This window comes from Scyliorhinus torazame, chromosome 17 (genome assembly GCF_047496885.1).
Source record: "Scyliorhinus torazame isolate Kashiwa2021f chromosome 17, sScyTor2.1, whole genome shotgun sequence".
Lineage (NCBI taxonomy): Eukaryota > Metazoa > Chordata > Chondrichthyes > Carcharhiniformes > Scyliorhinidae > Scyliorhinus > Scyliorhinus torazame.
Window position 1 is genome coordinate 3,158,818 of NC_092723.1, and position 26,021 is coordinate 3,184,838.

The window sequence follows — 26,021 nt, forward strand, 5'->3', positions numbered from 1 at the left end:
TGGACCACCCAACATTGGCTTGGAGACTGGAGACGATAATGGCAAACTCAGCCATGTCGACCCTGCAAAGTCCTCCTCATTAACATCGGAGCCTTGTGTCTAAACTAGCATAGCTGTCTCATAGACTAGTCAAGCCTGACATAGTCATACTCATGGAATCATACCTTACAGATAATGTTCCAGACATCATTAACCACAAACCTGGGTATTGCCTGTCCCACCGACAGGACAGACCCAACAGATGCAGTGGCATGGTGGTATACAGTCAGGAGAGAGTTGTCGTGGGAGTCCTCAACATCGATTCTGGATGCCATGTTGCTTCATGGCATAAGGTCAAACATGGGCAAGGGACCTCCAGCTGATTACCACACACTACATCTCTTCAGGTGCAGATGCTGAAGAAATCATCCAAAAGGAAAAATATATGTGACCATCCTTTCAAATCTGCCTGCCACAGATGCATCTGTCAGTGTTAGAATTGGTAGGAGTGACCACTGCATGCACAGTCCTTGTGGAGATGAAGTCTTGCCTTCCCACCATGCTAAATGAGACAGATTTGGACAGGTGTAGCAACTCAAGATTGGGCATCCATTAGGCTGAGGGAGACATCAACAGCAGCAGAATAGGTCTCGACAATAATCTGAAATCTCATGGTTAACGTACCCCCAGGAGCACCACCAGGCTTACCTAAAAATGAGCAATCAACTTGGTGAAGCTACAACTCAGGATTACTTGCGTGCCAAACCGTGTAAGCAGCACATGATAGGCAGAACTATGTGATCCCACAACTATGGATCAGATCGAAGCTCTGCAGTCCTGCCACATCCAGTTTTGAATTGTGGTGGACAATTAAGCAGCTCACTGGAGAAGGAGGCTGCACAAATATCCCCATCCTCAATGATGGGAGAGCCCTGCAGATCAGAGCAAAAGACGAGGCTGGAGCATTTGCAACAACCTTCAGCCAGAAGTGCCAAGTGGATGTTACATCTGGGCTTCCTCTGGAGCTTCCCAGCATCAGCAATGCCAATCATCAAACCTGATATTCAGAAACAGCCTGCAGGCACTGGATACTGCAAAGGCTATTGGCATTGACAAATATTCTGGCAATAATGCAGAAGTCCTGTGCTCCAGACCTTGCTGCACCCCTAGCCAAGCTGTTTCAGTACAGCTACAACACAACACCAACCTGGCAATGTGAAAAATTGTCCAGATATGTCCTGAACACAAAAACAAGACCAATAGAGCCTGGCTAATTAACCCACCACCTGTCTATTCTCGATCATCGGTAAAGTAATTGAAGGGGTCATCAACAGTGCTAAAAAGCAGCATTTACTTAGCAATAACCTGCTCCCTGACATTCCGTTTGAGTTCAGCCAGGGTCATTCAACTCCTGACTTCATTCCAGCCTTGGTTCAAACATGGACAAAAGAACTGGATTCCTAAAGGGCAGCACGGTAGCATTGTGGATAGCACAATTGCTTCACAACTCCAGGGTCCCAGGTTCGATTCCGGCTTGGGTCACTGTCTGTGCGGAGTCTGCACATCCTCCCCGTGTGTGCGTGGGTTTCCTCCGGGTGCTCCGGTTTCCTCCCACAAGTCCAAAGATGGGGAGGTTAGGTGGATTGGCCATGATAAAAAAATTGCCCTTAGTGTTGGGTGGGGTTACTAGGTTATGGGGATAGGGTGGAGGTGTTGACCTTGGGTAGGGTGCTCTTTCCAAGAGCCGATGGAGACTCGAAGGGCCGAATGGCCTCCTGCACTGTAAATTCTATGAACTATCTATGAACTATAAAGTGTGGTGAGAGTGACTGCCTTTGACATCAAAACAACATTTGACCAATTGTGGCATCCAGGAGCTCTAGCAAAACTGGGGCAGCAGGAATCTGGGGAAACACTCCACTTGTTGGAGTTATACCCAGCGCAAAGGAAGGTGGTTGTTGGAGGTCAGTCAGCTCTGCTCCAGAGCATAAGCCCAACTACTTTCTGCTGCTTCTGCTCCGTCAATGACCTTCCGTCAAAAGTGGGGATGTTGGCTGATTGAATGTTCAGCAGCATTTGTAACTAATCAGTGAACTGAAGCAGTCCATATCTAAATACAGCATGACCTGGACAATATCCAGGCTTGGGCTGACACGTGGTAAGTAACATTAGTGTCACACAAGCGCCAGGAAATAACTATTTCCAACAAGAGAGAATCTGACCATCGTCCCTTGACATTTAATGGTATTACGATCACTGAATCCTCCACTATCAATATCCTCAGGGTTACCATTGACCAGAAACTGAACTCTGATCATTTTATAAATACTGAACTGGCCAGAGGCCAAGAATCCTGCAGCAAGTAACTCACCTCCTGACTCCCCAAAGCCTGTCCACCACCCACAAGACACAAGTCAGGAGTGTGATGGAATTCTCTCCACTTGCTTGGATGAGCGCAGCGCCAACAACAATCAAGAACCTCAACACCATCTCGAATAAACCAGCCCGCTTGATTGGCAGTGTTGCTCTTATTGGCCTTAGTTTTATTAGCTCTGATTATGTCACCTTTGCTCACGAGTCGCCAGGTATCTTTCGGATACCGCCACGTGGTTCAAGCTCGAGTTATGATTAATAAGTCAGCACACCGCTTAGTAAGATTGAAATCAACGGTCATTTATTATGTACAGCAATAAATACTTATACAATAATCCTACTGTCTATATCACTACCTACCACTACTGGCCAAATAACTTTTGGGGATGGCCCACCAGGTGAGGGAAACGAATGGTTTATCGAATTGGGTCTGGCCTGCGGGATTCAAAAGGCTGATACGGGTCGATGGCTCGGAGTCTCTATCGGGTAGCAATCGCTGGAGTCAAACTTACAGTTTCTGGTCGATGTTCTTGCGAAGGTTGCGAGCAGGAGAAGAAGGGAGAGAGAGAGCGATCTGAACTTGGCCCCTCAATTTATAGGGCCCAGGGGCTTCCCGCCTCTCGGGGCGGCCCTTGACCCTGAGTCCCAAGTGATTGGACTTGTTCCCAATCACTGGTTCGATATGCTCCAATAATGGGGCGATTCCTCGATCGGGGGGTGGTCGTTCACCTGTCTTTGTTTCGGCCACTGCAGGCGCCGACAGGTCTGGCCCGGCATTCAATTGCTAATATGTTGCAATTGTTCCCGGGGATAGCCGATTAAACTGCAGATGTCTGGGTTGATGTGCTGCTAATGGTCGCAGGTATCGATCTGGGCCGACTTCCCCAGAGCCGAATACACTATTCTGTCTGCAGCTGTCCGTTTGTGTCCTGTTGGCTGCTTTTCCCATCAGCCTTTTCGGTTAGCCATTTTATATCGGGTTTTGGCCAAATTAATCGGGAATCAGCCATTTTAGGTGGCTACGCAGCATCAACAAACATTCACTTCCTCCACCTCCGATGAACTGTGGCAGTCATAGACATAGACATAGAACAATACAGCGCAGTACAGGCCCTTCGGCCCACGATGTTGCACCGAAACAAAAGCCATCTAACCTACACTATACCATTATCATCCATATGTTTATCCAATAAACTTTTAAATGCCCTCAATGTTGGCGAGTTCACCACTGTAGCAGGTAGGGCATTCCACGGCCTCACTACTCTTTGCGTAAAGAACCTACCCCTGACCTCTGTCCTATATCTATTACCCCTCAGTTTAAGGCTATGTCCCCTCGTGCTAGCCATTTCCATCCGCGGGAGAAGGCTCTCACTGTCCACCCTATCTAACCCCCTGATCATTTTGTATGCCTCTATTAAGTCTCCTCTTAACCTTCTTCTCTCTAACGAAAACAACCTCAAGTCCATCAGCCTTTCCTCATAAGATTTTCCCTCCATACCAGGCAACATCCTGGTAAATCTCCTCTGCACCCGTTCCAAAGCCTCCACGTCCTTCCTATAATGCGGTGACCAGAACTGTACGCAATACTCCAAATGCGGCCGTACCAGAGTTCTGTACAGCTGCAACATGACCTCCTGACTCCGGAACTCAATCCCCCTACCAATAAAGGCCAACACTCCATAGGCCTTCTTCACCACCCTGTCAACCTGGGTGGCAACTTTCAGGGATCTATGTACATGGACACCTAGATCCCTCTGCTCATCCACACTTTCAAGAGCTTTTCCATTAGCCAAATATTCCACATTCCTGTTTTTCCTTCCAAAGTGAATCACCTCACACTTCTCTACATTAAACTCCATTTGCCACCTCTCAGCCCAGCACTGCAGCTTATCTATATCCCTCTGTAACCTGCTACTTCCTTCCACACTATCGACAACACCACCGACTTTAGTATCGTCTGCAAATTTACTCACCCACCCTTCTGCGCCTTCCTCTAGGTCATTGATAAAAATGACAAACAGCAACGGCCCCAGAACAGATCCTTGTGGTACTCCACTTGTAACTGAACTCCATTCTGAACATTTCCCATCAACCACCACCCTCTGTCTTCTTTCAGCTAGCCAATTTCTGATCCACATCTCTAAATCACCCTCAATCCCCAGCCTCCGTATTTTCTGCAATAGCCTACCGTGGGGAACCGTGTGTACCATCTACACGATGCACTGCCGGAACTCATCAAGGCATCATAGACAACACCTTCGAAACCCATGACCAGAAGGACGAGGGCAGCAGATACATGGGACACCACTGCCTGCAAGTTTCCCCTGAGTAACACACCACCTTGACTATGACTGGGTCAAAATCCTGGAATTACCTCCCTAACTGCACTGTGGATGTTCCTACACCACATGGATTGCAAAGGTCCAAGAAGGCGGCTCACCAGCACTTGCTCAAGGGCAGTAAGGAATGGACAATAAATGCCGGCCTAGCCAGGGAAATCCACATCCCGAGAATGAAAACAGGTTAGCACTGCCTTTGAGATATCTGATGGCAGAATTTCATCTGGATGCGTCAAAATATACCTGTTGTTACACAGTAGATTTTCTAAGCTACATCACCAAAAAATTAACCTTTAACCAAATAATTAGTTCTTCAAAATTGCACCAACAACATTAATTGAGTCAGTATAATAAATTGGTCAGCAAGACTGCTGCCTATATTAATAACAGAAGCTCTGTCGCCTAAGAAAATTTTGTGCCAGAACAAGTGTGAATACAGTTGGGTTTCTGTAATCGCCAGTAAGCAGACATTTCTAGAAGTTGCCCCAGTAATGAGCAGGTTACATTTTTGGATTCCTTTAATTACTACTGTCTGGTTATTCACACTCCCCGACGACTCTCATGATAAACACATTATATTGTGTAGATAAAAACTGTCTTAAGAATTCAAGCTCCATCTTTACAGTTCAGCTTTCTTGCGACTAATTGTGCATGTGCGTGCGTCCCCGTGCATGACGAGGTGCTGAGCTGGCTTGTAAGGGAAGGCCCTGGATGGACCCAGCATCGTTGGAACAGGAGTGAAGAAAATCTGTGGCACATAAACTTTCAATTGTATTGACAAACTTGCAAAACCTAGTTAAAAAGATACACTTCTGGCTTGAAAATGAAGTATTACCTAACGGGAAATAGGGAGTTGGGGTATGTTGGCACAGATTGGTCCCAGGTTATTTTATAGTCTGCTAACCTCATAGACTCCTGTGAGCAGATTGCTCATTTATTGTTTTGAACTTGGACAGTTAACAACAGAAGAATATAGTCTTAAAATGGCCCTCCCCATTCTACCTCTTTGTTCTTCCTCATCCTTTTCCGTGGCTATCTCCAATCTTGGCTTTACAGCAGCAACTCTGCTTACAATTCCTGCTTTATGTATTACTCTTGTCTGACTGCAGCAGTAGTGTCTTAAGTCTGGGTACTCTCCTTGTACACTTAGTGTTTTAGCAAGAGGAATGATTATTATCACTGTTTTTAAGGTAGTCCTGCACTGCCCATTGTACCAAATTCATGCAGTTTTCTCCAGCTCCTAGATAGCACCTTCCAAACCCATGACCACTACTACCTAGAAAAACAAAGGCAGCAGACACATTAAGTTCCCCTCCAAACCACACACCATTCTGATTTGGAAATATATCGCCGTTTCTTACTGTCACTGGTTCAAAATGCTGGAATTCTCTCCCTAACAGCACTGTGGGTGTACCTACACCACAGGGACATCAGCGGTTTAAGAAGACAGCTCACCACCACGTTCTCCAGGGCAACTAGAGACGAGCAATAAATGCTGGCCTAACCAGCGATCCACACATCCCACAAATTAATTAAAATAAACTTTGGTTTCAGATTCCAGCATCTGCAATAATTTGCTTTTTTCCAAATACCTTTCGTGCAAAGTGTTACCACAAGGAATTTTTGCAACTTTCCCTGATGTGTTTTTATTATTACTCCGTGTTATCAGGTTTGTAATCATTTGGTTACATTCATTTTATAAGCAATACCTCATCAAGATGCTATCTGTAGTTGTACAACTACAATGAAAGCATTGAATATCCGGCTGAATGTTATTTGGCCTCCGCCTCATGTACACAAGTGTAGGCGTGGAGGATAAAGAGAATGCACTCCACCCGTGTGAGTGCATGTGCTCTTTCCAAACCCCTAATCATTAATGTGTTATTTAAAAGTTTACTGAACAAATAATAACTGCCACAGATATGTAATCAAAGCAGTATTTCATTTTTTTTCAGCCTATCTGATTTTTCGAACCAAACTTTCATTATGAATTTTAGAAGTTAATTAAGAGTCTTTTAGCTGAGTGCAGCACTGGTGCTTCCTGGGACATTGGGTACATTGTGTATGCTCAGACCACACAATTCAACCTCGGCTTAGTTTCAACATTCTTGGCCAAAGTATTGAATCCGTGCCCATGCATTTTGGAGAGATTTGAGACTGTTGTGTAAAATTTTAACAAAGACAGTAAAATATACAATACAGTGCACTGTGTACAATTACAAATGTATTTACATTCTTATGAATTTCTGTGAATTCTGTTGGTAGCCAAATTATGTAATTTCCGGCTGATACACTTACTATAAAATAACCAGCTTTTGTTTAAAATTATGACCGGTTTGAACATTGAAAATACTGTCCCAGTAACAACTTCAAGTGCTTATTGGGTTTCAAAGAAAGATGCCAAAATTCAAGTATAATTGTTTGTAACCTTTTCAGCCAAAATCATATTTGTTGAGAGGGAGCTAACTTCTTTGTGATCTGATCTAGCTCTCCAGAAAGTAGTCACTGCGGCTGCCTCCCTCTATCTAGTAAATGCTGCTGGCATACCTGATTGGACCCCAATTATTGTTAGGATACCAGACAAGAAATCCCAAGCAATTTGTAAAACTGTGAGGAAAGGATATTTCACCCCAGGAGTGATTAGAATGCAGTTGCAACAGTAATCTTCCCATATTGACTTGCCTTAAGCGGCAGTGTTTTGCCCCTCTCCTGTGCGGTTCTGCTGTTCTGGAACATTCATTAAGGGTGAACGGAAGATCAGTAAAATTGTGCTAATTCAACTTGCTGATCATCCTGTCCTTTCATTAGTAAGCATTTGTGTGGCGAGGTTTCTGAAGTTATTTCGAAAAGGTATTACATTTTAGCAGTTTGTGTTTTCAAACTGATTTGAAATTCAGAGATATTCATCATAGTAAGTTCATATGTTAAAGAAAGTTCACTTATTTGTGTCATGTTAAAGCAATGGCTTTGGCCCAGAACCGTTGTTCAAGGCTGTTTTTCAGTTGTATGATTTATTTTTAGAATTCGGTGAGCTTTCAGTTTTGGCATGCATGTCAGTTGAGCAGAAATTCTGTGACTGCTCTTGTGATCGAGCTTGCAAGTTGCTTCAACATACAAAATGTCTGTGGAGGGTTTTTATAGACCAACTGGCGTGGGTGTGTTTGATGGTGACCTAATTTGTTGCCAGTTCTGCTTTAATGTAGACCCCAATTTGTAGCATATCTACAATGTTGCAATTTGTCATTAATCCCGTTGAGTTAACCACAAACTGTTTTAGTGAGCTATCGGTAGGTTTAAAATTTTGTGCATAATAATGTGGAAGTATTATATTGCGAAGAATTCTAGATTTGGGGGAAAAATATAATCAACACATTAAATAAAATTTTAATTATTTTGCTGTGTTTTCATTCATAGGTACTCCTGGCCTTAACGACCTTCCAGCTACCTTTCTTGGGAATTAGCTTTGGGCAGTCACGGTTATACAGAAGGTAATGTATGGCACCTTCAGCTTTCAATAATAGTTTGGACAGAAAAATGTGAAACAACCTTTGCTGCTGTTCAATCAATTCAGTTCAAGAATTTGAATGAACAGTTCTGCAACCAGAGTGCACACTGTGTTCCTGCCTTACTTGTATTGTAAGCAATAGTGGAGTTTTATCAGTCTTTGGCAGTTATGTTGAAGCTGCTATAGAGTGGTAAAAATGTCGTAATAATTTGTGATCATGCTCCAGTATCCATCTGTCAATAAGCTCTGATTGCTGTGCTCTTCCACATTCTTTATCTCTGACCACATGCTGATTTGTAGTAGAATCTACAAAATTGTTTGCTTTCTGTTTGCTATTGTGCCCTGTCGGTAATCTTATTGATAGTAGATTAACAGAACCTTCGCTTAGTCTTTGTGTTTACAACGGAAGCTGGATTACAAGGAAGAGTATTCCGATTTATTCTGTATTACCATGGATGTGAAGTTGTATGTTGCAGTAGCTTCCATAGCTGTGGTTATGCCATGAGATCAATGTAATATTAGTTGGAGAAATTCCATTGGAACATGTTTGGAGTATATTAAATCAGAATTGCCTAAATTCTTTATGCCTTTGGATAGTATAAAAACTGGATAGAAAGGTAATGTTGTAATTTAGCTATATGCTGTTTCCGTAACAACATAAAACCTGCACTACATGTTAAGTTTATTCCTGCTTGGGGTGACGCAGTGGTTAGCACTGCTGCTTCACAATGCTGAGGACCTGGGTTCGATCCTAGTTACGGGTCACTGTCCGTGTGGAGTTTGCACATTCTCCCTTGTCTGGGTGGGCCTCACCCCCACAACCCAAAGATATGCAGAGTAAGTGGATTGGTCACGCTAAATTACCCCTTAATTGGAAAAGAAATTTTAAAAAGAATTTACTCCTGCTTGAGAAGCGTGTTATGACCGTTTCTGGCTAACTATTCACAGGCCTCACATTGCACCCATGTAATTGCTATGAGAAATTAGGCATATTAATCTGGTTTAATTTAAATGTCTCTCCCTCTTTTGGAGAGATGACAATTCTTTCTTTGATAATGCTCTCTGAAAAATTGCCTGGCTAAGATTTGGAATTTGGGGTGCTGAATTATTTGTATAACTACGTTCTATCACTGTAGGCCACAGTATTTCAATGTGCCCTACAAGTACTAATGGAGTTTTATTTTGCTGTGTCATTTTTAGACTTTGTTTACTTACTCAGCAGGTTGCATGCTGCATTGTTTTAATTGATCATTTTCTTTCAGTAATAATTATGGAAAGACCTTCTCTGATATTACAAAACTCATCAACAATACTTTCATCCGTACGGAATTTGGAATTGCTATTGGCCCTGAGAATTCTGGAAAGGTAATCCTTTTATGTTGCGTGCCAGCCTGATTTAGAATGTCCAGCACTATCATTGGCCAATATGCTAGTTTGTAGTGCACTATCCATTGCTGTCTTTCTTTTGATTTTTCTCAAACTGAATCGGTTTTTTGATGTACATTGCAAAGTTAAGATTTGCAAAGTTAAGATTTGGATTCACAGCCATAGGCTTGTTTGGTGCAGTGTGCTGAGCTATAAATGTCTACTTTATGAGGGTAGCGGAGTGCATCTTTCGTTCCATGCAGGCACCGAGAACTAGAGAGAGAATACTTATGGTCTACTCTTGCACATTCTCTGGCAACAAGCTTCAGAACAATGTTTGGTATGGGGCTTGGGGTCAGACATAAATCAACTGTCCTATTGGTACAGGAAGACCCTGAGAAAGGGGTAAGGACGAATATATTAAAAAAACACAATTGGGAGTGTGGAAACAAACCTGTCGAATGTGATGCATGCTGATCATAAGATAAATATAGAAGACAAATAACACTTAACTCACCACACTGAAAGATTCTGCAATTCCACTACCGTGGCATCCATATGTTAAACATTTTGTAAGATCCAACAAATTGTGAAGTGAAATAATAGAAACTGGCCTTCACCCACAATTCCCAAGTCGCCATACTCACAATCTGCTGAGAGATACCCTTATCCAGAAGAGTCCCTTTCTGTTTTAGCACACTCTTGTTCATCAAAGATTAACTCCAAATGTGGTGCTGTTTCAGTGAGATGGTCTCTCAATTGGCTTCGTTTGGCTTTTTGTTGACCATGAAATTCAATAACTGTTAGAGGACGGCAGCAGCCAGGAAGAAAATAAATATAAAAATTAATTAATGTTTGTAGATTGATAGGTGGTAATATCACATAGCTCTGTGGACGCGCAGGGTACTGAATTATCACAGGGATTAGGCTGAGTACTATAACCAAACAAATGTTTAAAAAGTATGAGATCTGCGAGGCTTAAAAAGTATGAGATCTGCGAGGCTAAGTGTAAACATTTAAGTATATAATACATTTGTCTTACTGGTTTGCTGAAGACTTTCAGGCTGCTACCTGTGGCCAAGTAACTGAAGACAGTTTGCATTACCCAAGGTAGTTTTGGCTCCTGGCAGGGACTGTGGTGTCACCTGGCAGCATAATTGCAGAGGCAGGTTTGCAGTTTTTTCCCCCTCCTCCAGTGGCCTGGGCTGCTGTACATTAGAACTAGGAGTAGGAGTGGGCAATTCGGCCCCTCGAGCCTGCTCCGCCATTCAATACGTTCATGGCTGATCTCCTCTCTGCCTCAACTCCACTTTCCTGCCTGTTCCCCATTACCCTTTAACCCATTATTAATCTGTCAATCCCCTCCTTCAATTTACTCAATGTCCAGACAGTCGGGATATGATGATGGAACTGTATCAGATACTGGCGAGGCCACAACTGGAATGCGTGCAGTTCTGGTCACCTCATTACAGGAAGGATGTAATTGCTTTGGAGAGAGTGCAGAAGACATTTACTAGAATGCTGCCAGGGCTGGAGAATTGTAGCTACGAGGTGGGATTGGAGAGATTGGGGCTGTTTTCCTTGGAATTTAGAAGGCTGAGGGGTGACATGATTGAGGAATACAAAATTGTGAGGGGTAGAGAGAGAGTGGACAGGAGCAACCTGTTTCCCTTGGCAGAGAGTTCAAAAAACCAGAGGTCATAGATTCAAGCTAAGTGGCAGAAGGTGTAGAGGGGACGTGAGGAAGAACGTTTGTACGCAGAGGGTAGTAGGAGTGTGGAATTCGCTGCCCGAGTTAGTGGTGGAAGCAGAGACCCTAAACTCTTTTCACAAGTACCTGGATCTGCACCATAAGCTGCTGTTAGATACAGGGCTGTGGACCGGGAGCAGGAAGGTGGGATTGGAAAGGGCACCTGGATGCCTTTAGGTCAGCATGAACAAAGTGGGCCGAATGGCCCCCTTCTGTGCTGTATCAATTCCATGGTTCTGCATCCACTGCACTCTGGGGGAGTGAATTCCACAGATTTACGACCATTTGAGAGAAGTAATTTCTCTTGAACTCTGTTTTAAATCTGCTACCACTTATCCTAAAACTATGACCTCTCGTTCTGGATTGCCCCACACGAGGAAGCATTTGCTCTACATCTAAAGTAGCTGTACCAACTCTGGGTGAGACAATGAAGGAGGAATTTTGCTTCAGTTGTCCAGCATAATAATAATAATAATCGCTTATTGTCACAAGTAGGCTTCAGTGAAGTTACAGTGAAAAGCCCTAGTCGCCACATTCCGGCGCTGTTCGGGGAGGCCAGTACAGGAATTGAACCCGCGCTGCTGTCATTGTTCTGCATTACAAGCCAGCTGTTTAGCCCACTGTGCTAAACCAGCATGTTCCCACCCCTGTAACCGTCAGAAAGATGGTATCAGATGATCGCAAACATCATTTGCAAAATTGTTTTAATAGGAACTGTTAATGTGAAACTCCTCCGTCCAGTATAAATGGCTGCAGCAAGCACAACAGAGCCACCTCAGCGAGTTGTTCTCCATTTTACATAAAGAATTATTAGTTAAGTGTTTGTGTATTTAGGGGGAAATGAAAGTTTAACTTAATTTAAAAAAACAGTGAATGTATATTTCAGGATGACAATTGTTCTCTCTTTTTTTCTCCCCCTTTAGGTGATCCTTACAGCTGATGTCTCTGGGAAGAGCAGTGGTGGAAGGATCTTCACGTCGAGTGATTTTGGCAAGAACTTTTCCCCCCAAAATCTTCCTTTTCACCCACTACTGCAAATCTTTTACAATTCCAAAAATGCTGATCATCTGCTCGCACTCAGCATAGATGTAAGTACACCCAAGAAGAAAATGATCGGATTTGTTATCCGGAATGAGTTTTGGTTATTCAAGAGATCAAAAAAAATGTTGAAATTAAGCTTGGAAAGACGTTGCTTTCACTTTAGCAGGTAACTGGTAAGTTTGAACGAGAGAGAGTTCAGCTAATAATGGAAAATATAGTCATTTTGACATGTATCCTCTTTGCAGCAATGTTTCATTCTGTGAAATGAAATGTTTAAAATTCATTCTTGTGATGTGGGTGTCTTTGGCTAGATTTTTGTTGCACATCTCTGGTTGTCCTTGAGAAGGTGGTGTTGAGCTGTTTTCTTGAACCACTGCAGTCCATGTGGTGTCGGCGCACGCACAGTGCTGCCATGCGGTGTCGGCACACGCACAGTGCTGCCATGCGGTGTCGGCACACGCACAGTGCTGCCATGCGGTGTCGGCACACGCACAGTGCTGCCATGCGGTGTCGGCACACGCACAGTGCTGCCATGCGGTGTCGGCACACGCACAGTGCTGCCATGCGGTGTCGGCACACGCACAGTGCTGCCATGCGGTGTCGGCACACGCACAGTGCTGCCATGCGGTGTCGGCACACGCACAGTGCTGCCATGCGGTGTCGGCACACGCACAGTGCTGCCATGCGGTGTCGGCACACGCACAGTGCTGCCATGCGGTGTCGGCACACGCACTGTGCTGCCATGCGGTGTCGGCACACGCACTGTGCTGCCATGCGGTGTCGGCACACGCACTGTGCTGCCATGCGGTGTCGGCACACGCACTGTGCTGCATTGCGGTGTCGGCACACGCACAGTGCTGCCATGCGGTGTCGGCACACGCACAGTGCTGCCATGCGGTGTCGGCACACGCACAGTGCTGCCATGCGGTGTCGGCACACGCACAGTGCTGCCATGCGGTGTCGGCACACGCACAGTACTGCATTGCGGTGTCGGCACACGCACAGTGCTGCCATGCGGTGTCGGCACACGCACAGTACTGCATTGCGGTGTCGGCACACGCACAGTGCTGCCATGTGGTGTCGGCACACGCACAGTGCTGCATTGTGGTGTCGGCACACGCACTGCTGCATTGTGGTGTCGGCACACGCACAGTGCTGCCATGCGGTGTCGGCACACGCACAGTGCTGCCATGCGGTGTCGGCACACGCACAGTGCTGCCATGCGGTGTCGGCACACGCACAGTGCTGCCATGCGGTGTCGGCACACGCACAGTGCTGCCATGCGGTGTCGGCACACGCACAGTGCTGCCATGCGGTGTCGGCACACGCACAGTGCTGCCATGCGGTGTCGGCACACGCACAGTGCTGCCATGCGGTGTCGGCACACGCACAGTGCTGCCATGCGGTGTCGGCACACGCACAGTGCTGCCATGCGGTGTCGGCACACGCACAGTGCTGCCATGCGGTGTCGGCACACGCACAGTGCTGCCATGCGGTGTCGGCACACGCACAGTGCTGCCATGCGGTGTCGGCACACGCACAGTGCTGCCATGCGGTGTCGGCACACGCACAGTGCTGCCATGCGGTGTCGGCACACGCACAGTGCTGCCATGCGGTGTCGGCACACGCACAGTGCTGCCATGCGGTGTCGGCACACGCACAGTGCTGCCATGCGGTGTCGGCACACGCACAGTGCTGCCATGCGGTGTCGGCACACGCACAGTGCTGCCATGCGGTGTCGGCACACGCACAGTGCTGCCATGCGGTGTCGGCACACGCACAGTGCTGCCATGCGGTGTCGGCACACGCACAGTGCTGCCATGCGGTGTCGGCACACGCACAGTGCTGCCATGCGGTGTCGGCACACGCACAGTGCTGCCATGCGGTGTCGGCACACGCACAGTGCTGCCTTGCGGTGTCGGCACACGCACAGTGCTGCCACGGAGGGAGTTCTGGGATTTTGACCGAGCAAAAATGAAGAAATGACAATAAGTGAGGATGGTAAGTCACTTGTAGGGGAGCCTCCCGGTGGTGGGGTTCCCAGGTATCTGCTGCTCTTGTCTTTCTAGATGGGAGTGGTCGTGTGTTTGGAAGGTGCTGGCTAAGGAGCCTTGGTGAGTTCCTGTAATGCGACTTGTAGATGGTGTACACGGCTGCCATGGTGCTTTGGTGGTTGGGGGAGTGAATGTTTGTGGAATGAATGCCAATCAAGCAGACTGCTTTGTCCTCCATGATGCCGAGCTTCTTGAGCGTTGTTGAAGCTGCACTCATCCTAGTGAGTGAAGAGCATTTCATCATAAACCTGACTTGTGCCTTGTAGATGGTTTACAGGCTTTGGGAGTGAGGAGATGAGCTACTCATCACAGGATTCCTGACCTCTGACCTGCTCTTGTAGCCACGGTGTTTGTATGGCCGATCCAGTTCAGCTTCAGTGGGGGATTGACATTGAATGTCAAGGAGTGAGATTTTCTCTTGTTGGAGATGGTCGTTGCCTGGCACATGTGATGCTGACTGTTACTTGCCACTTGTGAGCCCAAACCTGGCTGTTGTCCAGTTCTTGTTGCATTTGGACATGGGCTGTATTTGAGGAGGTATGAACGGTGGTGAACATTGTGGAATTATCAGTGAACATCCACACTTTTGCTGACCTTATGATGGAGGAAGGTCATTGATGAAGTGGCAGAAGATGGTTGGGCCTAGAACAATACCCTGAGGAACTCCTGCAGTGATGCCCTGGAGCTGAGATGACTGATCTCCAACCAGCACAACCATCTTTGTACTAGGTATGACTCCAACCATTGGAGAGGTTTCCCCCTCGATTTTCATTTACCCCAGTTTTGATAGGACTCCTTGATGCCACACCTGGTCAAATGCTGCCTTGATGTCAATGGCAGTCACTCTCACCTTGCCTCTGGGGATCTGCTCCATGCCTATGTTTGAGCCAAGGCTGTAATGAGGTCAGGAGCTCCAAGGAGCTCTGGTGAACTCCAACTGAGTGTCAGTGAGCAGGTTATTGCTAAACAAATGCTGCTTGACAGCATTGTTAATGGCTCCTTTAATCACTTTAATGATTGAGTGTAGGCTGATGGGGTGGTAATTCGATGGGTTGGGCTTGCCCTGCTTTTTGTGTACAGGACATACCTGGGTAATTTCCCACATTGCCGGATAGATGTCAGTGTTGTAGCTGTACTGGAATAGCTTGGCTAGGGGTGCGGCAAGTTCTGGAGCACACGTCTTCATTCTTTGCAGTATCCAGTGCCTTCATATGTTTCTTGATATCATATGGTTGATATCGCGTGGAATGAATCATTTTGGTTGAAGACTGATATCTGTGATGTTGGGGCCTCTGGAGGAGCCGAGACTGGTTATCCACTGAACAATTCTGGCAGAAGGTTCTTGCGAATGCTTCAGCTTATCTTTAGGGTACGGTAGTTACTATGTGTAACCATTGCAGTTGCTTTGGAAACAACTCCAGGGAGGTGATAGCGTATTGCTAGTGGACTAGTAATCCAGAGAGCCAGGGTAATGCTCTGGGGACCCAGGTTCAAATCCCACCAGGACAGATGGTGAAATTTGAATTCAATAAAAATTGGAATTAAAAGTCTAATGATGACCATGAAACCATTGTCGATTGTTGTAAAAACCCATCTGGTTCACTAATGCCCTTTATGGAAAGAAATCTGCCATCCTTACCCGGTCTGGCCAACATGTGACTACAGATCCACAGCAATGTGGTTGACTCGCTGATGATGTCCAGTAAATGCCCCCATCCCATGAACGAATAGAAAGAAAATCTCCGGTTTTTAGAACTAGATGGCTTTTGAATAATAGGTAAAGTTTTGTGCAGATGTGGGAGTTACATTTGAGTAACTGACTACAAGCTTTCAAATTTTTCACATCTATTGGGTGATGTTAATTGCAATAAATTATTACAGAGCTCAGCAGGGTAGATGCAGGAAGGATATTTTGCCTGGCTAGAACCAGGGGAAACGTCTCAAACTAAGGACTGAGATGCAAAGAAATTTCTTCAGAGGGCGGCGAATCTTTGAAAAATGGTGTTGAAGTAGAAGATCATGTTCTGATTGACCGGCAGAGCGGGCTCGAAGGGCTGGGGGGCCTATTCCTGCTCTTATTTTTTATCAACTTACTGGGAAATTTTATGGACGTAGAAATTGGAAGAGAAAAATCAGTGACAATTAATTATAAATGCATCGGAATGCTTTATATTCTACATATTTTCTTGCCACTATTAATATTTCTGCAAGTATCATTGTTTTTTAATTTAGAGTACCCAATTCATTTTTTCCAATTAAGGGGCAATTTAGCGTGGCCAATCCACCTACCTGCACATCTTTGGGTTGTGAGGGTGAAACCCATGCAAACACGGGGAGAATGTGCAAACTCCACACGGACAGTGACCCAGAGCCGGGATCGAACCTGGGACCTTTGCACCATGAGGCAGCAATGCTAACCACTGCGCCACCGTGCTGCCCTGCCACTCCACCTTTTGAGGTTCAGGGCCAATAAGTCGATAGTAAAGTTGGGAATTACCTGCACGGTAGTTGTTTAGTTAAAAAGGAGCAATCTGTATCGGGTAAAAGGGGGAAAGATCTGAGGAAGTGACAGTCCCAACTTGTTGTTGCGTTTGTTTTATTTCTGAACTGTTTTGACAAAGTTTCACATGAGAGGCTACTAGTGAGTTCAAAGTGACCAGCATGTATTAAAAAGTAGGCAGAAGGTTACTTGCAAGAAGTATTGTGGGTTACCCTGGCTCAGAATTTGAACCCTTCCTGTTTTGAGTTAACATTTGAGTTGGATTCCAAAGCTCAATGTTCCAAACAGCATAGAACAGTACAGCACAGAATAGGATCTGCTAAATTCAGGAACTCCAGAATGTAAATAATAAATGGGATTAAATATGAGCAACAGCAGATGAAATTCAATTTACATTAATATATCATCTGTCACAGTCACTGGGAATCCCAATGTTCTATACACCGAATGAATTACATTTCCAATGTAGTCACTGATGTAATATAGAAAACATGGCAGCTTATCTGTATGTAAGTGGTTTCATAAATGTATTCATAATTCGATTCCAAGATTTTATTCTTTTTGTCTAATATCTATTTGCAATATTTCAGAATGTGCTGTGGTTTTCCTCCAATTTTGGTGAAACATGGAAAAATATTCATGACTTTGTCTGTCTTGTTAAGTGGTAAGTAAAGCTTAACTGATAGTAACTGATGACTGAGCAGATTGTTGTTTTGTAAAGTATGGAGTAATTCATTAACATAGTGAATGTCCCAAAGCCGTTCACAAAGGAGAATTGGTGCTGGACTGTAATACTTTATATTAAAATTTAGAGTACCCAATTATTATTTTTTTTCCAATTAAGGGGCAATTTAGCGTGGCCAATCCACCTACCCTGCACATCTTTGGGTTGTGGGAGTGAGACCCAGGCAGAGACGGGGAGAATGTGCGAACTCCACACGGACAGTGACCCAGGGCCGGGATTCAAATCCAGGTCCTCAGCGCCGCAGTCCCAGTGCTAACCACTGCGCCACGTGCCGCCCAGACTAACACTTTTGAAGTTGATTAAAAGTGTCAGGTTTTGAAAGATGTAGGTTTGCGGAGTTAGTTCTGAAGAGTTTGGTTGAAGGGTCTCGTGACGATTTTCCGCCTGCGTCGCTGTTGGAAAGAATGGCGATGCAGGCTGAAAGTCCGGACAGGATCGGGAAACGCGATTCTCTCTGGACAAAGGGCGAGAACCTCATTTTAGTGGATTCGAACAAATGTAACTATAATTAGCCAGCCCCCCCCCCCCCCCCCCCCCCCCCCCCCCCCCCACGGAATAGTCAAACCTCGCTTTTAAAAACGGCATTCAGTAGAGAGTATCCTTCCAGGGGAGCAAAGGTAAGTATGGTACCCAGGGGGAGAAGGGCATGCCCAGCCAGTGCCCCGGCACTACCCTCTGGCAGTGCAGACCTGCATAGGGGACAGTGCCAGAGGTGGGCCCTCGTGGAAGCCCCATTTGGGAGGGTGGGGAGGGGTTTCCATGTGTGATTCGGGAGGGGGACACTGGTGATACTTCAGCGGTGGTGAGGGGGCAGGGGTTCCCTCCGATAATTGTCGGGGTGTGGTGTGAAGTTTCACTTCACTTCTGATTGGGGCACCCCGACTCCGGTCCCACCCCGCCACAGCGATGTTGCAAACCACGCCCACTCGCTTTTTCTCTCTTGGAGAGGGTCAATATCTGGAGAGAAAACTGGTGTGAGCAGCTGGAGAGCTACATGCTGCTTTTCAGTCTGAGCCTGAAAAAATATGGTCAGATTCCGCCTACTATTTCCAAGTTAGAGTGGGAGAAGAGAGAGGTTATATTCAAGGCCAAAGTTGGAAGGGTACTGTTAGGAATGTGGTAGAATGAAGATGAGGCGACAGAGACACCATAAATTAAGAATAACAATTTTGAATTAACTGTTAATGGAGAAGGAGAAGCGATTTGGTTGACAAAGGCTGAAATGATGATTAAATTGTAGAAGATGTGAAGCAGGTTTTTTTTCTCTCCGAACTGGCTGGTTGGAAACTGAAAAGAGACTTGGTGAGTCTGGGGGTAATACATTTGGGGAAAAGTTTCAGTCGTGATTGGACGAGGCAAGGCTGGAAGATTAGGTGATGTTGACGTGAAAGGAAGTAATTTTCATGATGGGCAGAATGTGGGCTTGGAAATCACTTTGTGGATTAGGTTTTTTTCATGTCTGTAATGGAATGTGAACAACACGGGCCAGGCCAGCATTTGCTGCCCATCCCTAATTGCCCTTGAGAATGCATCATTAATTTTGTTAATGTTCAATTAGAGTGGTTCTGATTTAAACATTATAATGTATTGGAAAATCTGTATGATAACACAATTATGACCACAGCGGATATTCATTGTCGAGTAAACCAAACCCCAGAGGACTTGGCTGATGGGCCATGACTTTTTCTATTTCTATTCTGAACGAGCAGAAAAGTACTGATCCTCAGCAGGAACAAGTCCAGTAACACTTGGATTTTAAAGGTTTATTACCACGAAGAAAGAAAACTTGAGCACACAAGTTTACAGTTGCACAGTTAAAACTAGCCTTGCAAAACATTTCCTTCCAAAAGACTCCCTACTTGGTCAGGTCCACTATAAACGTCACACAGGCTCCCTTATAGATGTTCAACTATACAAATCCAGTAAGCTTTGCATAGTGGCACAGTGGTTAGCACTGCTGCCTCATAGCCCCTGTATAACCCGGGTTCAATTCCAGTCTTGGGTGACTGCCTGTGTGGAGTTTGCAAATTCTTCCCATGTCTGCGTGGGTTTCCTTTGGATGCTCCGGTTACCTCCCACAGTCCAAAGGTGTGTGGGTTAGGTGGATTGGCCATGCTGAATTTCCCCTCCGTGTCCAGGCATGTGAGGTTATGGGGATAGGGTGGGGTGGGGCATGGACCTGGGTGGAATGCTCTTTCTTAGGGTAGATGTAGACTTGATGGGCCGAATGGTCTCCTTCCGCACTGTAGCAATTCTGTGATCATCTAGGGCAAAGCTGCCTTTGCTTTAATAAAGGCATACGATACAACCTCTCAAAAGTCACTTCCTCGTCTGTGGAAATCCAATAAACTTTTAAGGCACATGACTTTTTTTGGCTTGGTTGGGTAGCTGATTTGAATATAACATTTTCTCCCAGCCCAGAGCTGTTTCCAGCAAGTCGTCTTCCTCATACCGCCAACCACAAATGCTGTCAACATCTCTCCTTGCATTTCCTTTCCCCCTTTCATCTGTATTTCCATTGTCCTCAGCATTTCTTTGAACATTCCAAAATATCAAATCTTTCATGTTTTCCTATGGCTCCCACTTGCAGGCCAAATTAAATTTAATAACCTTTCCTTGTTCACGAATGAAACCGTTGCAAGTTGTAAATCCCTTCTTCCCTTTTTAATTTAACAGCTGAAAATAATGGACGCAATTCTGTCAAAACGTTTCTAAGTGTGGTTTCGGCACGGAATGAGGTGGGATTCCTGCCTGGTGGATTAGGGCGATCTAGATCGCAATTCACCCACATGTAGAAATTATTTTGGAACCTGGGGTTACCCGTGTCGAAAACGTGATGCGTGGGACCCGAGGACGGCAGTAAGGCTGAATCCTCAGAGAACAGGGCACCATTCTTAAAGGACACCCCACCTTCTCACTGGCAAATAGGGATTGACGCCCACATCCCTCGAATGAATTAAAATTTGGTGACATCGGAATTCCGAGATTTTCACATGCTTTTGGATGGAAGTAGTTCTGGATTTGAGTTGTCAGAGGCTGAAAACAAAGGCGAGAGGATCTGTCTATGATCTAGACAGGGCTAAATCGCTGGCTTTGAAAGCAGACCAAGGCAGGCCAGTAGCACGGTTCAATTCCCTTACCAGCCTCCCCGAACAGGCACCGGAATGTGGCGACTAGGGGCTTTTCACAGTAACTTCATTTGAAGCCTACTTGTGATAATTTATTAGAATAAAGTTCGAGGCCTTGTTCTAATATTAGTATAGTCCTCCACTCCCAATTTACATTTCACCTAAAAGAAGAGTTATTTAACACTATTGTGGCTGCTTATTCTATTCATTTGTGGAAACCGTAAATTAAAAGTAGCTTGAACCACTGTATAATTGAAAAACATGGAGGAATTGATGTTAGCTACTAGACTGGTTAAAGAACAGAAAGTATCCCACAGTATTCTGCACACTTCCTGCAGCAAGACTCCGAATTCCCTATTGATCAATCTTGGAAAAGAAAAGCATTCCTCAAAGTTCTTTTTGATTAAATTAGCAAAAGAAGCGTATGGCCTCCAAATATACAAGCATGTTCTCTTCTAATGTAACATTCAGTCTACAAAGGGGAAAACTGAACACAGATAAAATCAGTAAAGTGAATTTCCTCGATATTAATAATCTTTGTTAGTGTCACAAGTAAGCTCACATTAAAACTGCAATGAAGTTACTGTGAAAATCCCCTTGAACAGCTGAAGTAAATTTGAACACGATCTATTTTTAAAAAAAATATTTTATTGAAAGTTTTTGGTCAACCATCACAGTACATTGTGTATCCTTTACACAATAATATAACCGTATAAATAACAATGACCTGTTTTATAAACAAAGAATAAATAATATATAACAAAAACTAAAACTAAATGGCAACTGCCTTGTCTCAGATAAACACTCCAAAAATATGATTTAACAGTCCAATATACAATTATTTATAGCAACGACCTATACATATTATACATATATATTAACAACCCTGAGAGTCCTTCTGGTTCCTCCTCTCCTCTCCTTTCCCCCCCCCCCCCCCCCCCCCCCCCCCCCCCCCCCCCCCCCCCGGGCTGCTGCTGCTGTCTTCTTCTTTTCCATTCCCTCTATCTCTCTGTGAGGTATTCGACGAACAGTTGCCACCGCCTGGTGAACCCTTGAGCCGATCCCCTTAGGACGAACTTAATCCGTTCCAGCTTTATAAACCCTGCCATGTAATTTATCCAGGTCTCCACCCCCGGGGGCTTGGCTTCCTTCCACATCAACAGTATCCTGCGCCGGGCTACTAGGGACGCAAAGGCCAAAACATCGGCCTCTCTTGCCTCCTGCACTCCTGGCTCTTGTGCAACCCCAAATATAGCCAACCCCCAGCTTGGTTCGACCTGGACCCCAACTACTTTCGAAAGCACCTTTGTCACCCCCACCCAGAACCCCTGTAGTGCCGGACATGACCAGAACATGTGGGTGTGATTCGCTGGGCTTCTCGAGCATCTCGCACACCTATCCTCTACCTCCAAAAATTTACTGAGCTGTGCTCCAGTCATATGTGCCCTGTGTAACACCTTAAATTGAATCAGGCTTAGCCTGGCACATGAGGACGATGAGTTTACCCTACTTAGGGCATCCGCCCACAGCCCCCCCTCAATCTCCTCCCCCAGCTCTTCTTCCCATTTCCCTTTCAGCTCATCTACCATAATCTCCCCCTCGTCCCTCATTTCCCTATGTATATCTGACACCTTACCGTCCCCCACCCATGTCTTTGAGATCACTCTGTCCTGCACCTCGTGCGTCGGGAGCTGCGGGAATTCCCTCACCTGTTGCCTCGCAAAAGCCCTCAGTTGCATATACCGGAATGCATTCCCTTGGGGCAACCCATATTTCTTGGTCAGCGCTCCCAAACTTGCGAACTTCCCATCCACAAACAGATCTTTCAGTTGCGTTACTCCTGCTCTTTGCCATATTCCAAATCCCCCATCCATTCTCCCCGGGGCAAACCGATGGTTATTTCTTATCGGGGACCCCACCAAGGCTCCCATCTTTCCCCTATGCCGTCTCCACTGTCCCCAAATTTTCAAAGTCGCCACCACCACCGGGCTTGTGGTGTATTTCTTCGGTGAGAACGGCAATGGGGCCGTCACCATAGCTTGTAGGCTAGTCCCCCTACAGGACGCCCTCTCCAATCTCTTCCACGCCGCTCCCTCCTCTTCTCCCATCCACTTACTCACCATTGAGATATTGGCGGTCCAGTAGTACTCACTTAGGCTCGGTAGTGCCAGCCCCCCCCTATCCCTACTACGCTGTAAGAATCCCTTCCTCACTCTCGGGGTCTTCCCGGCCCATACACAACTCATACTCTTTTCGATCCTTTTGAAAAAAGCCTTCGTGATCACCACCGGGAGGCACTGAAACACAAAGAGGAATCTCGGGAGGACTACCATTTTAACCGCCTGCACCCTCCCTGCCAGTGACAGGGATACCATGTCCCATCTCTTGACGTCCTCCTCCATTTATTCCACCAATCGCGTTAAATTTAACCTATGCAATGTACCCCAATTCTTGGCTATCTGGATCCCCAAGTAACGAAAGTCCCTTGTTACTTTCCTCAGCGGAAAGTCCTCTATTTCTCTGCTCTGCTTCCCTGGATGCACCACAAACAACTCACTTTTCCCCATGTTCAGTTTATATCCTGAGAATTCTCCAAACTCCCGAAGTGTCCGCATTATCTCTGGTATCCCCTCCGCCGGGTCCGCTACATATAACAACAAATCATCCGCATACAGAGATACCCGGTGTTCTTCTCCTCCTCTAAGTACTCCCCTCCACTTCTTGGAACCCCTCACTGCTATTGCCAGGGGCTCAATCGCCAGTGCAAACAATAATGGGGACAGAGGGCATCCCTGCCTTGTCCCTCTATGGAGCCGAAAGTATGCAGAACCCCGTCCATTCGTGACCACACTCGCCACTGGGGCCCTATACAACAGCTGCACCCATCCAACATACTCATCTCCAAAAGCAAATCTCCTCAGCACCTCCCACAGATAATCCCACTCCACTCTATCAAATGCTTTCTCTGCATCCATCGCCACCACTATCTCCGCTTCCCCCTCTGGTGGGGGCATCATCATTACCCCTAGCAGTCTCCGTATATTCGTATTCAGCTGTCTCCCCTTCACAAACCCAGTTTGGTCCTCATGGACCACCCTCGGGACACAATCCTCTATCCTCATTGCCATTACCTTGGCCAGAATCTTAGCGTCTACATTTAGGAGGGAAATAGGTCTATAGGACCCGCATTGCAGCGGGTCCTTTTCCTTCTTTAGGAGAAGCGATATCGTTGCCTCAGACATAGTCGGGGGCAGCTGTCCCCTTTCCTTTGCCTCATTAAAGGTCCTCATCAGTAGCGGGGCGAGCAAGTCCACATATTTCCTGTAAAATTCAGCTGGGAATCCATCCGGTCCCGGAGCCTTCCCCGCCTGCATGCTCCTAATTCCTTTCACTACTTCCTCTATTTCAATCTGTGCTCCCAGTCCCACCCGTTTGGGGCAGCACGGTAGCACAAGTGGCTAGCACTGTGGCTTCACAGCGCCAGGGTACCAGGTTCGATTCCCCGCTGGTTCACTGTCTGTGCGGAGTCTGTACGTTCTCCCCGTGTCTGCGTGGGTTTCCTCCGGGTGCTCCGGTTTCCTCCCACAGTCCAAAGACGTGCAGGTTAGGTAGATTGGCCTTGCTAAATTATCCTTAGTGTCCAAAAAGGTTAGGAGGTGTTATTGGGTTACAGGGATAGGGTGGAAGTGAGGGCTTAAGTGGGTCGGTGCAGACTCGATGGGCCGAATGGCCTCCTTCTGCACTGTATGTTCTATGTTCTTTCCTGCTCCTCCACCTTGGGAAATTCCAGCCGGTCCAGAAAGCCCATCATTCTCTCCCTCACATCCGGGGGTTGAGCTTTGTATAATTTTTTACAAAATGCCTTGAACACTCCATTCACTCTCTCCGCTCCCCGCTCCATCTCTCCTTCCTCATCCCTCACTCCCCCTATTTCCCTTGCTGCTCCCCTTTTCCTCAATTGGTGGGCCAGCAACCTGCTCGCCTTCTCCCCATATTCGTACTGTACACCCTGTGCCTTCCTCCACTGTGCCTCTGCAGTACCCGTTGTCATCAAGTCAAATTCTACGTGTAGCCTTTGCCTTTCCCTGTACAGTCCCTCCTCCGGTGCCTCCGCATATTGCCTGTCCACCCTCAGAAGTTCTTGCAGCAACCGCTCCCGTTCCCTACTCTCCTGCTTTCCTTTATGTGCTCTTATTGATATCAGCTCCCCTCTAACCACTGCCTTCAGTGTCTCCCAGACCACTCCCAACTGGACCTCCCCATTATCATTGCGTTCCAAGTACTTTTCAATGCACCCCCTCACCCTTAGACACATCCCCTCATCTGCCATTAGTCCCATGTCCATTCTCCAGGGTGGGCGCCCTTCTGTTTCCTCCCCTATCTCCAAGTCCACCCAATGTGGAGCGTGATCCGAAATGGCTATAGCCGTATACTCCGTTCTCCTCACCTTCGGGATCAACGCCCTTCCCAAAACAAAAAAGTCTATTCGCGAATAGACTTTGTGGACATAGGAGAAAAATGAAAACTCCTTACTCCTAGGTCTGCTAAATCTCCACGGGTCTACTCCTCCCATCTGCTCCATAAAATGTTTAAGCACCTTGGCTGCTGCCGGCCTCCTTCCAGCCCTGGACCTCGACCTGTCCAGCCCTGGTTCCAACACCGTATTGAAATCTCCCCCCATTACCAACTTTCCCACCTCTAGGTCCGGGATGCATCCTAGCATCCGCCTCATAAAATTGGCATCATCCCAGTTCGGGGCATATACGTTTACCAAAACCACTGTCTCCCCCTGTCGTTTGCCACTCACCATCACGTATCTGCCCCCGCCATCCGCCACTATAGTCTTTGCCTCAAACATTACCCGCTTCCCCACTAATATAGCCACCCCCCTGTTTTTCGCATCTAGCCCCGAATGGAACACCTGCCCCACCCAACCTTTGCGTAGTCTCACCTGGTCTATCAGTTTCAAGTGTGTTTCCTGTAACATAACCATATCTGCCTTAAGTTTCTTAAGGTGTGCGAGTACCCGTGCCCTCTTTATCGGCCCGTTCAGCCCTCTCACGTTCCACGTGATCAGCCTGGTTGGGGGGCTTTTTACCCCCCCACCCCTTGTCGATTAGCCATCCCCTTTTTCCAGCTCCTCACCCGGTTCCCACGCAGCTGTGTCCCCCCCCCCCCCCCCCCCCCCCCCCCCCCCCCGTCCCCCCCAGGCGGTGCCCCCTCCCGCCCATCCCACCCCATG

The 26,021-nt window shown here is 46.4% G+C and overlaps 1 protein-coding gene across 1 annotated transcript in view; it reads left to right on the forward strand.

Moving 5' to 3' along the window:
• The window catches only part of sort1a (sortilin 1a), a 90,748-nt gene that overhangs the window by 12,570 nt on the left and 52,157 nt on the right, over positions 1-26,021 (forward strand). Inside the window, exons 3-6 of the mRNA XM_072479904.1 lie at positions 8,106-8,179; positions 9,459-9,561; positions 12,235-12,399; positions 17,497-17,570. Of these exons, the coding sequence (XP_072336005.1) occupies positions 8,106-8,179; positions 9,459-9,561; positions 12,235-12,399; positions 17,497-17,570 (416 nt within the window). The remainder of the gene's footprint in view (positions 1-8,105; positions 8,180-9,458; positions 9,562-12,234; positions 12,400-17,496; positions 17,571-26,021) is intronic.